This window comes from Podarcis liolepis, assembly GCF_965112155.1.
Source record: "Podarcis liolepis genome assembly, chromosome: 3".
Taxonomy (NCBI): domain Eukaryota; kingdom Metazoa; phylum Chordata; class Lepidosauria; order Squamata; family Lacertidae; genus Podarcis; species Podarcis liolepis.
The window spans coordinates 28,010,598-28,023,926 of NC_139557.1; the positions used below are offsets into that span (position 1 = coordinate 28,010,598).

General features: G+C 40.8%; 1 protein-coding gene across 15 annotated transcripts in view; it reads right to left on the minus strand.

The window, feature by feature from the left end:
* Positions 1-13,329, minus strand: part of MYT1L (myelin transcription factor 1 like) — a 279,154-nt gene that overhangs the window by 4,035 nt on the left and 261,790 nt on the right. For all 15 annotated transcript variants that reach the window (XM_083495435.1, XM_083495439.1, XM_083495443.1 and 12 more), the window contains 4 exons: positions 11,288-11,371; positions 9,491-9,712; positions 3,286-3,377; positions 1,167-1,270 (listed from right to left, as the gene is read on the minus strand). In XM_083495435.1, the coding sequence (XP_083351561.1) occupies positions 1,167-1,270; positions 3,286-3,377; positions 9,491-9,712; positions 11,288-11,371 (502 nt within the window). The remainder of the gene's footprint in view (positions 1-1,166; positions 1,271-3,285; positions 3,378-9,490; positions 9,713-11,287; positions 11,372-13,329) is intronic.

The window sequence follows — 13,329 nt, forward strand, 5'->3', positions numbered from 1 at the left end:
GTTTCTTTCAACCATAAGGGAAGGGTGTACACCAAATTTCATCAACATCTGAGACGGAGGGTGACATGACCTCGTTGAAATGACGTGGAATGACCCTTATGGAAACACTGAACCCAAGTCATTATGTTCTGCCAAATCTCCTGGGCTTGACGTCTCACAATAAAGTACTCCTTTTACACCTCACATGTAATTCATACTCTTCACTTGGAATTAAGAAAAGCCAAGTTTTTTTAAAAAAAAAATCGTGCCTACCACATACCATCCTTTGAAATATATATATATAAATCATGCAAATTGTTCCCCAGCCTTACAATGGATTAGTCCATGTCCATTTTTATCTGTAGAAAACTACACTTTTTGAACCATCTACGTAAACTAAGAACAGATGGAAATAGATATTAAGCAGCAGTCAATGACCAAAACTAGATATGACTTTAAGCTTATTTTTAAACACGTGCTCGGAGCCTCCTTTTGTTTTCAAAAAAAGGAGAGCCATCCATCCACCCTGGATCAGGGCCGCAGCAAAGGGTTCCTTTTCGCCACCCCCATTGTCCAACAATCGTCTCTCTTAAACTGCTTAAAAATCGGAACAAATAAGCACTTTGGGGCAGACCATTTTTGCAAGGAAAATGGAGATGGGAAAATGGTTAAGTGGCCTCTTCCCCTGCAGTGCAATTCAGATCCAAGTTCGGAGCACCACAGTTACTTTTTAGGAGAAAAGGAACATGGCCAGTTGCGATTCAAAACAGTACTTAACATCATGGATAGTTTGCTCCTTTGCACAATGTAGCATCTAGCGTGCCTGAGCAAAAAGTTTGGACCATTGATTTCTGGTGATCTGCCTTTACTCCCCCCCCCCCTCCATCTATCATCCATATATAAGAGAGTAAAAGCTGTACATATTCATTTAGAACAAAATCCTTCTTTAACCTGATGGTTTTGATTATGATTTCAGGGAGAAATGTTTGTAGCTGCCATGCTAGGGAAGCAGTACCAAATCACGGTTTTCTAACCTCCCATACGGTTTTTAAAACAGGGCAAACACATTAAGGAAAAATTGGGAGAAAGAAAATAAAATATCCCCACAGAGTGCGACTAGCCTATTTATTTATCTTAATCCAGTCATGTAAAAAACCATTGGATTTAGGACTTTATAAAACTGTTACCTGAGTTCGGAGTTTTATCATATCAGCTTCCATCTGGGAGTTGGATTCATTTAGTTCCTTTATTTCTTCATCTAACTGTTTAATTTCTTCATCATTTTCTATACCTATGCAATAATAAAAAAGATATATTAAAATATAGTTGTTAGAAATCTGAGTTACGCAACTGAGCCATTTCACAGTTTGAAGTTTAGGTCAATAAAACAAAAAGGTCAAAATGGTTACATCTCATGGGATATTCCATTTTAAGCAGAGCCTTCCACAAGCTAAGGTAAGAACATTCTAAGGGGAACCAAGACCGTAGGAATCCACCTGCTGGCAAAGTAACCACACGTGGAAGATTCTATAAGGCTTAATGGTCCCCAGCTCTCTCCCCTGTTGCCCAGGCCCTGTGATGGGTCACTGAAGGGAGTGGCAGGTCTCTGCATACTCTTCACATTTTCATCCTACCCAACCTGTCAAAAAAGGCATGTAGAATATACTGTATTTTCCCGTGTATAAGACGCCCCCATGTATAAGACGACCCCTATTTTTTGAGCCCCAAATTAAGAAATAAATATTTTAAACACCAAACGGAACAATATTGATATTTTATTAAATATTCAAAACACTGGTATATTTAGTACTGTATATTTAAACATCAAACAGTGAGGCAAGCTGTATAATGGCGGCTGCTCATATCAGCTCAGTGTAACTCCACTGTAGCTGCAGCTCCAGCTCTCCCGCCTGTGTGCTGCACTTCTGTCTCAGTATTTACGATATGTACCGTATTTACTCCATGTGTGCTGGCAGATGCGAACACTGATTGAGGAGCTGCGACTGCCAGGCCTGCCTGAGTGAGTGCGCTTGGGGAATGGAGGGTCTGGGTAGCCAGGGGGCGGCTGAGGGAACCGGGTGGAAGGGACAATGTCCGGAGTGGGGGTTGCTGGGGTAGGGGAAGTACCAGACCAGTGTTTGTTGTGAGGCCAATAGTGAGGGGAGGCTGGGGGGAAAGAATATGGATGGCGGCATATATTTAGCTATATATTTAATTGCAACATTCCGTGTATAAGACAACCCCCAATTTTAAACTTACAAAATTTGGGGGGAAAGATCATCTTATACATGGAAAAATATGGTAAGTAGCTTGCAAGGCACAGAGAGGAAGAACTGGATGGTGGTACGGAAAGCATGTACAGACCCTCCCAACATCCCACTGTGCCATCTGCATGCATAAGTGGAGGAAAGGGAGAAAATAGGGCAAGTATCCAGCCCAGCTGTGAACCTTGACATTCCCATGGGGTGGAAAAGTCCTTCCACATTCTAAATTTAAACATACTCTTCATTAGCACCATACAGCTAAGTTTTATTTTTTTCTTGAGATATTTGTTCTTGTCTTTCTTTCATATGAATGATATGTAAAGTTACTGAATTGTTGCTCGACATCTCGGTTCTTTTTGCTCATCCATAGCTTTCTGGCATAGTTTTGGGTAAAAAAGGCAGGGTAAAAATGATGAAAATAAAATTGATAAAAGTATCCAAGTTTCATCATAACGCCAGATGAAGTGATTATATTATATGAGCTTTTCTGGCCATACATAGTATAATGGAGCAGATTAAATACCCATGCCAAATGTAATGGAATTTTAGACTTAATGGTTCCCTTTTGATGGTAATGTGGTATTTCAAAATCCAGCCATGCTAAATTTGGGGACCCTCTTCGTCAGTCTGATGAATGAGGCTCTGTACTGGAAGGAGAGGAATTCTGGTAATTCCAAGTGCCTAAAGAACTTTGAGCCAAGGCTGCACTGCTTTGCAAACTTTCCTTGGAGTAAGATGCAATTAATACAGAGGGACATGCATATGATTGTGCTTCACATGAGCTTTCTGCTTTACAATGGCAGCACAAATCACAGCATAGGTGTTCTCTGAAGCACGTTCAGAAGCTGATTTTTTGCAGCAGCAGCAAAATCACTTCAGTGCCGTACACTGTAGCCTGATGGCACTTTCTAGAAGGACTCCAAGATTGTGTTCAGAAAGACTCCTTTGTAATACCATAGTGAGTAAATTATTCTCACAGTGAGAGAGTGAAGTAAACAGTGATAGCTGCGTCTCATTTAAACCACAACAATTAGCTATTTACCATTGCTAGCCCTCTGCTTTATTGTAAGCATTTGTTCTCCCGACAGCTTTGCTCTCTTCATTGCCGTCGTAGCTCTGGGGCATCCTGATAGACTGTAGACAATAAGTGAGGAAAGAATTATTAATTGTAATAAGTCACGGGTGTTCAGTACGTCAGCTAAATCGACTACGGAAACAGAGTTCCAGGGAAGTCTCTCTCGACTGCCGCTGGTAAGGTGCTGGATTCTGAAAGAGAAGAGGAACTGTTCTCAGACAAGAAGAGGAAAAATATAAGACTTAAAAATGGAAAGGGGGAAAAAGAACTAGTTACTTTTGTACACCATGGCATGTCCCTCTTCTCTTTGTCTAATTGGCTGATGTTGCAATAACTTCATTCACTGCCTAAAAACACTGAAAGGTAGAAGAATGCTAGGTTTTCACTAAACAAACAAGGAGAATGGTGCCCATACTTTTGCCTCATATACAAAGGGCAGAGACTTATTTTTATAAAGAAAGCTGTGACTCTGGGGATTATAGTTCAGCTGCGGGGAAGATGCCCATGTTCATCTGTCTTAGAACCTAGTTTTTCTTACCAAATGACAAGAACACGCATTTCATATAAACCCAGTTTTAATAAATCACAGTAGTTATAGTTAGATCACGCACACCTTTTTGCAACAAATTTTCCCCACGGCAATGAAACCTATATTTATTTATCATTCTTATTTAAACTACCTCAAAGGAATAAATATGAATTTATAGCTTGTGTCTTATCCCAAATAAGTGATACACACCCTATTTTAAGCTTGAGGGATTTGAGCTGATTTCATTTCATTTGCAGGTTCAAATACAAATGCAGAAACATTTCCTACCATTGTGTAACAATAGGGCAGCTCCTGAAAAGTTTGTCACAAGTTCTAGATGAGTTCTAACCAAAAATCATATAACCATTCTGTATTTACAAAATAGTATGAGGGAAATTTTGCTGGTTAGGAATTTGACTGCAGGGGGTTGGGCTACTTCCGTCTCTACAATTCTGTGATTCTATGAAATATACTGTATTAGTAAGGGTATGCCAAGAGAACATGGCACAAACTAAGGACCAATTTAGAGTTTTAATTGTTTTTTTACAGTGTTATTTTTCTAGAAAAAGAGGTGTCAGAACCCATCATGTATAGTATATAATATTTATGTATATTGTGGGGCAGATTGGAGTGAAGGCACCTGAAACCAGTCATAGAGTTTGCATTGGTCCTCCAAGTATTTATCCAGGAAATGGTTTGGGCAGGGCTGGCCGAAGAAATTTTGCTTCCCAAAGCAAATCACCACTGGCAATGGAACAGTGTCCTCTCCTACACTTGAGGGCAGTAAGCAAGGTTATGGGGTGCATACACAGATCCCTCACTATCTACTAAATCAGGCATAGGCAAACTCGGCCCTCCAGATGTTTTGGGACTACAATTCCCATCATCCCTCGCTAACAGGACCAGTGGTCAGAGATTATGGGAGTTGTAGTCCCAAAACATCTGGAGGGACATGTTTGCCTATGGCTGTACTAAATGAAGCACCCACTTCATTCTTACTAATGGGTTGGTCCCACAGTCTGGTTAGAGGCACAAACCTTGGAGACTTGGCCTTTGGATCAAAGCCTTTGGTACTGCTGAGAAGGGGAAAGGGGGACACTCCAACCTGCTACTCCTGGATGAATAATCTACTAAATAAACCCAGAACAGAGAGGTGGTAGCCTGAGTGCACCAAATGGAACGAGAGCTTGCGGGCCTTGGGGACATCTAACTTCACCCTTTAAGGACAGGAACTTGCAGGAATGGTGCTATTTTCATGGAAGCTACTTTGCATGAATCTTTTGGTTTCAGGATCCTAGTAAGAGAAGGTTTGGGCCACTGGGGGTGGGTGGGTTGCCCTAAACAAACAACAGAAAGAAGCAGATAGGTTAAGGTGAAAGATGGCAACTGGATTGAATGACCCAGTTCTAGGTGAGCTGGTGGCCATCAAATTTTCAGCCAGTTCACTGTGTAGATAGCAAAATCACAGAATCATGGCCCATCTGATTTGTTGTATTTTTGTACTTTTGCTGTATTGCTTGCTTTATTAATATGCTGTTAACCGCTATGGAAGTCTTTGGGCCAAAAAACGCAATACGAATGAACCACAATGTAACATGTTTTCCCCATGTTTGATATTTGCTGCTATCTACTGTTAAGATAGGGACGTGGGTGGCACTGTGGGTTAAACCACAGAGCCTAGGACTTGCCGATCAGAAGGTCAGCGGTTCGAATCCCTGCGACGAGGTGAGCTCCCGTTGCTCAGTCCCAGCTCCTGCCAACCTAGCAGTTCGAAAGCACACCAGTGCAAGTAGATAAATAGGTACTGCTCTGGCGGGAAGGTAAACAGCGTTTCCGTGCACTGCTCTGGTTCGCCAGAAGTGGCTTAGTTATGCTGGCCACATGACCCGGAAGCTGTATGCCGGCTCCCTCAGCCAATAAAGCAAGATGAGTGCCGCAACCCCAGAGTCAGCTACGACTGGACCTAAGGTCCCTTTACCTTTTTTTACTGTTAAGATAAGACTGACTGGGTGTGTGGAATCTAACTTTTGAGTTGTCCCTCACTTTCTTGAGACTATAATCTTAGCACACACCTGGAACTCCTGAGCACTCTTTAAAATAGGTGGGGGGAAGACATGCCTTGCATGCATGTTTTTAATTTTATTAAAGGCAAGTTATATTATGGAGAAAAGTGAAGGAATAGAAAAGGAAAGCAAGCTAGTTATGCTTAAACTATTTGCTTGCTTTGGTGTTTGTACTGATATTTTCTAATATATTGCTCACAAAAACAAAGCTGGGCCAATTTAAAGCCTGGGTGAGGTTCACAAATGTAAATCCAAATTTAAAAAAGGAGTGTATGAGACTGACTACTAAGAAGACAGGGCTCAGATTAGATTCAGAATCTAATCTTAAACCATCTTTAACCATCACAATTTCATATATTATGAATGCAAAGATTAGTCACAATATATTAAGGAGATCTTCCATTTTCTAGCATGTTATTTCATTTCCTCAGGCACTAGAGGCCGGTCATAATAATTAGTCTGGTGGAATATAATAAGGATATAGATTTATAGGCAGACTTCATTTCTGTTTATAGTGCTTTAGGGCATAAAATGCCAGCTAGTGAAGATAAATCAGATCTTATTTGCTTTACTCATAGGCCAGATTACTCAACTGTCACTTCCATAGTTCATCATCTGAAGGAAAGTTGGTTACTGTTTGGTGGAATACGCTATAATGGAATTTAGTCTCATAATCATGCATATTGCTTGAGTCTGAAATGGAATAAGGATTCAATCCTGTCACCAGTTGAATGTCGGTAACTAACAACGAATGAGCAAATGCATGACTTCAGTCTCATTGTTATTTGAGCTCTTTCACAAGAGGGGTGGGAATCTCCATCCCACAGGCCAGTCTTGGCTCACCAAGGTGTCCATGTTGAGCTGTGAACCAATTTCCTCCACCTGGTGACATCAGTTGCTGGGTGCAGGGGCAATCCTTCACCAGCATGTTGCCTCAGCATGTGAGCATTGCAGCTTGCAGGGCTGCACTCTGACTCTCTGATCACTAGCTGGCAGGTAAAGCTAAAGGACCCCTGGACGGTTAAGTCCAGTCAAAGGCGACTATGGGGTGTGGCACTCATCTTGCTTCAGGCCCAGGGAGCCAGCATTTGTCCACAGACAGCTTTCCGGGTCATGTGGCCAGCAGGAATAAACCGCTTCTGGTGCACAGAGGACCATGACGAGTGCCTGCTTTTGAGGCTAGCGCTACTGAGCTCATTTCTAGGTTTAGGCCACCAGCTTCTCAAAAGATTTATTTTTCATGCTGCAAAAAAAATTTGGGACTATTTTGTTACAAATTTCAGAAGAAGAATCTACCCTCTGTTTTTCATCACTTGTGGCTTTGACATGTTATGCTAATTATTAACACCCCAGAACTAACTCTGCACGCACGCAAATATCATCTTAACTAAACCGTAACATACTTGAAAGAGATGTGTAGCTGAGGTGAAGAGCTTGAGCTATATCTACTCTTCCAACAAAAATGGTCTGGGAATGGTAGCATGTGGAGTGCTACCCCCTTAATTATCAAACTACAGTTTCCTGGGAAGAAGAAGCCAGTTAAATCTGCAGTGTAAATTCATTCAACGTATCTAAGAAACTTAACTGGAGGACACCCTTACAAACATGAGGAGAGGCTGTTTTTCACATGAAGAAAATATAATTAGTGCAGAATATATGTGCGAAGAGAGAAGAAAGCATTCAGTCTGAACAGAATTTTAAAATAAATAGACTTTGGTGCACAAGGAATTAAAAGCAAAACACATTTAACTCCCCAAAGTCACTCATTGTTCTAAAATAATTCCATCCAAGAGAAGCAGCGTTTCATCGGATTATTTGTTGGTTGTATAGGATAATATGCATAATCGCACATAAGATAGAAGCTTTTCCTTACTCACTCCTGAATCACAGATCCTAGATTACAAGTGGGATTAGTTTGTAATCCTACTATGGTACGCTCTCTCTCTCTCTCTCTCTTGTGTGCTTTTTCTTAACAGCATTCTAATTCCTAGTAATACTTAAGTTGGTTTTCACAAAGACATACTAATTCATAGTTCTGCCTACTCTGGAAGGAACATTCACATGGTTGGCACAAGCCTTAAGAATCCAGGTGCGCTAAATTGTTTCTTTCCTTTGTCAGAACGCGTTATCAACTAACCCCACAGATTGTGAAAAGATTTATCCTGGAGGCTGATACATGTCATATGCCTAACTCACAAAGATGTCCAACACAACAGCTCAGAACCCAACAACACACCAGGCAACAATGACAACCTTTCCCAGCCTTTGTCATAGAGTTTTAGTCTTGTTTTAAATGCATTTGCTGCTTTCGTGCTTTTAACTGTTTTTCATTATCTATTGCGTTTCTCACCTTGAGATGGTGGTTTAGAAGGTGTTTAATAAATTAATTGTAATAAGAATAAGAGTAATGGTGTTATTGTCTTTGCTCCGGTCTTGGGTCTCTGAAAGGGAGGTCTTTCCAGGCTGAAGTACTACAGAAACTGCAGTGGCATGCAAGCCCAGGAGATATGAAAAAGAAGTAAGCTCCATAGCACTTACATAGGTATGATCTTCTGCCTTGGGCTGGTATGCTTCCATGCCATAACCATATACAGGAGCAAACTAGGCAGTATACTATGTGGTTCATTGGAATAGAAATTTATTGTTTTTTATATATTTAATAACAACAATCCTATTCCATTGCATAAGAACGCTTCAGGAATGATAGAACTATTCTGATTCTCCTCAGCCCACCCAGCCTTCTCCTGTGTATAGAGGCAGAACAGGACAGGTTTGTTTCGGCTAATTCTGATTTGTTCCAGCTCATTCTGCATTAAGTATTAGATATGTGGCTGTTTAATATGCTTTTCTTTCCTAAGGGATCTCTCTGTCTCTCTCTCTCTATATATATATGTAAATATAATCAACAGTCAACAAGTTTTGAAACTGCTCATTGGCATCACCATCAGGACGATACCAATTAGCTACCACTAATTGTTCTATAGCAGCGCATTCAGTAAAAGGGCTAGTTAACGTAGGTAAAACATTTCCCCCTTTCAATACCTTTTCTCTCTCTCTTCAGAGTTCTTGGGTTAAGGCATGTTAGAAGAGCATCTTTACTAACTTTGGACAGGTGAACCACGGGCACACTATGTTCTGCTAGCAAAAAACTTACAAAAACCATGGAGGTTTGTACTTGGAGATGGCGCAGATTAGAACATCTAGTTGAGTTTAGGCAAATCTAAGCTGCAGATTCTCTAATAAAATCAACATAAGACTAAAACCAGCTGCCTTGAAAGTTTATCAAATAAAAACCAAAGATTGGCACACGGTACTTATTTGTTAATTTGCTTTAAGAAAACAATATTGGGCTCAAATCATTATTATAAGATTGATAGGCTCTAATTTGTTTCAAGGGTGTCATAAACATGAGCTAGGTAGTTCTATCTAGCTTCATACCTAAGAAATCTTGGTTGACTCTTTTTTCCACAGAATAACGTGTTAAAATTAATTTAAAGAGACTTGCACACTGCGGCCAATGGAGAGCTTATTTCAAATAAAGTACAGTTAGATAGGGGGGGGGACCTCTGCAGTTACTTACCTCCTATGTGTAAGAAAACTACCACTGACATGTCCTGAACCATCACATCCTGGGGTCGGACATGACATACCTTCCGTCTTCACTGACTTCCAAGAAAACTGGGAGCCATTCAAATACCCATCCTTTTGCCTTTTAGTAGCTAGAGGGCATCCTGATGCACTACGGTGAGAGGCATATTTCCCGGTTATATGACCCTGACCGTCACAACCAGGAACTGGACATCTGGATAGCAGATAGATGAAATAAACTTTATTGTCTTGCCATCATATACCTGGCAGCCTCTACAACAAAGTCAAAATAAATCTCACATAAAAAAAGAACAACCATGCTTTATGGCTTAAAAGAAAAAGCAAACAGCAACAACAACCCCCACCAAGAACACCAACAAGAAATGCAACACAAACATAAAAGATGCTAATGGAATTGGGAACATTCCGCTAACAAGCTCTGTGTAAATGTAATGTAATGTCAACACAGTGGGATATGGTAACCGCCAATCTAGCAAACCTTTGTTACTGACCAGGTCTGCACATAACACCAAGACATGTTTAAGAAACCATGAATTAACCATAAATGGTTCCACAGATTACCAAAGGAAGTTTGGCTTATTTTCCCAAAGTTTAGTCTGATTTCCAGCTCCTCTTCCCTTGTGTGTTTGTAACACGGTGAATGTTGTGGAGTGGGGTGGCCAAACAAACCACTATTAAGGAAGGGCGCTAGTTTCACACAGTGCCAAGCCATAAATGAAATAAACCAAGGTTTACCAATCAAGAACAAACCAAGGCTTCTTAATGTGGTTAGTTGGCAGTAAATAGGCCATAGTTAAGTTGCTGGCATAGAATGCTAAGCCATAATTTAATAAACCATCATTTACTAAAGCATGGCTTCGTGTTATGTGCAAAACTAGATTTGTGCCTCCCTAGGTGAGAAACAGTGAACGTGCTTGTTAGTGATAAGATCCCGGATTTTTCATGCAGACTTTGCCAACTGCTTTTCTAAAATAGGAAAGTCTTAAATTTAGTACCCAGGAGTTGTGATTAGAACTGAACGTTGTGTGCAGGTTTGGCTCTGCTTTTGTTATTATGAAACAGACACACACACACAAAAAAAACCCTTATGTTTCTCATTGTATTTTCAATTGCCCCTTAAAATGGCAGCTTTTAAAAAATTCATGTCCGGTGCAGGGTGTGGGCAATGAACCTAGAGAGCCATACAATATTGTAGAAAACCTCAAAGAGCTGGGGAGGCAAATGGTATGCTGTACATACAAAGAAAGCGGCTGTGTTGCACAGCTGCCCTGCTGTTGGCTATAGGAAGAGAAAGCATCCATATGCTCTCCTCAAATTTCTCCCATGGCTAGGCACAGAAAATCTGTGAGTGCCCGAGATTCTAGATTCTAGATGGGCAACAGACTCATGTGTGCATATTCTTGATCAAAAGCACAATGCACCCACCAGCTTCTAGTTCATCTGTTCATTGTCTTCAGTAGAAGTATTTGGTCAGATGCTGAATACTATGAAAGCTGCATTTAATTCAAATCTTTCCAGACACATATGTGTGTGTGTTTGTATGCATATATGTGTGTGAATATATATGAGTAGATATGTGTGTGTGTGTGTGTGTGTGTGTGTGTGTGTGTGTGTATGAATGCATGTATATATGAAGTCGTACAGATTTAAAAACAGGGAACTTGAATGTAGAAGCGTCTTATTGTCATCCAAATATGTATCCAAGAAGAAAACAGGCAGACGAGATAGCTGAGCATGTTCATAAGAAGTTGATTAGATTCATGCTTACCTAATTGGCTCTTGATCTTCCTTGTCTTCTTTGCTTTGTACTATCCTGATCCCACTTTTCTTTGCTCGTGGACAACCAGAAAGACTGAATGAAAGAAATCATTTCAAGACTGAACACCTTAATTCTAAAAATAATTCTCTTAAGTGTCCTAGAGAATTAAACTTTCTGCAAACGTTACTTGCAGACGACATCCTTTCTGCATTGACTTTAGCAGTTCTATTCACACCACAAGAGGGAGCCCATGAATCATGATTTCCTCTCACTGCGAAACGAAATTGCCTTCCAGGACCCTGATGGACCAAGACCCTTGGAAGACAAGGACAACTGTGCATTAAATCTCTTGCTAATAGTGTCTCCAGCTATGACACTGATGGGCTTCAGAAGAACATGAGTCGAGAACGTCAAAAAGCTATGTGTAATTTATGGCCAAGGGGGAAGGGAAAGGTAAAACAGAGAGGCAAGTGGTGAATGAATCATTTAAAGAAGACACAAAAACCTTTTCAATTCCCTTTCCCCATGTTATATTATTTATTAACACATGGGGATGCCTTTCTGTTTTCTATAGTGTAATTGGAGGTTGTGATGCATTCCTTCTTTCTTATGAAGAATTCGAAACTTTAGGGCTGGTACTTGATGCAAATTGTATTGATCACAATATCAAGACTAGAATGTGGCTTCTCATTTTTAAGCAGGAGTGGTTTGCAATATGAATGAGGCCCAGGCACTTTGAGGCCTACCATTATAACACATCTTTCTTATACAAAAAGAGTTTGAAATCACGGTATCAATTACAATACATATCATAACATTTCTTATACAAAAAGAGTTTGAAATCACTGTATCAATTACAATACATATCAGGCTAGTTCCCTTTTCAACCATTATGTGTTGCTCGTGCCTGAGTCTATATATGTACAACTTGTATATGTAGTCTGGGTCTTGCAGAATTAACATTCCCTGATTACATGGAGTCCAAATCATGCATGTTGTCAGCACACAGGCCCTGTGCAAACAGGCACAGCTAATGCAAGGAGGGTGGGGGAGGAGACAACCTCAGCTCCCCTCCACATATTCATTGAAAAATAATGTGACCAAGTCCAGCAAAAAGCCAGAAGTTGGAAAGGGTTAGGAACTGCAGATTATATGAAGCGTATGCAGACCAGGTGCCAGAGGTAAGCTAGACCAGGCACTGGTCAAGGACCCAGTTGGCTCAGAAGGGTCCCCATTGGTCTTCCCTTGTTCATCACTCTTCCTGCTGGGCCCCCAGATCAGTTTCAGTGCTGCAGTTGTGGCTCTCACCCACCATGTTTAATTAGTCCAAATGCACCAGCCCTATGCCTCTAAATTCTTACAGATCTATTTTATAGGTATAGGGAACCACAGAACTTTATGATGTTTAACATCTAGAATCCCAATGGGACCAGGACTATAGACAAACCCTGTTCTGGTTGTGGTGGGTGAGTGGCGTTCTTTGGTGACACCGTGCCAAGGAACCCGTGAAGGCTACTGCCAGCCCCATTTATAGGGCTGCTGCAGAAAGGAGCATTTGCATCAAAGCTCCCCCCCCCTTTGTGTAGGAATACAGTATCATCACATTTGCAAACTTTCTTGTTGCCGCCACCAATGAATGATGTGGACTGGGAATGAAGAAACTTAGAACATAATGCTGTCATGACATATAGTAAGTATATATCTACATATTACACAGGGAAGAGAATCTGACACAGGGATAGAGGTTTTAGCCATAGGCCCATGGTGCATGTCATGTGTACTCCTGAATTTAGTTTATGAGAGGCCTTTTAGTAACTGGGACTTGGAAACTGAATCTCCTTGGTAACCTGATTCTAAAGGTGGGTTTTTGAACAAAATAAATCAGGATTCCTGGAGGCCCAAGTCACCTCCCAGCTGGTCATGTTTGCTTCTTGTAACTTCTCCTAAGCTGCATGCGCACATTTAAGGCACCCACCCAGCCCTGCAAGAATGCTGGAAGCTGTAGTTTGTCACTCACAGAACTAGAATTCCCAGCACCTTTAACAAACCAC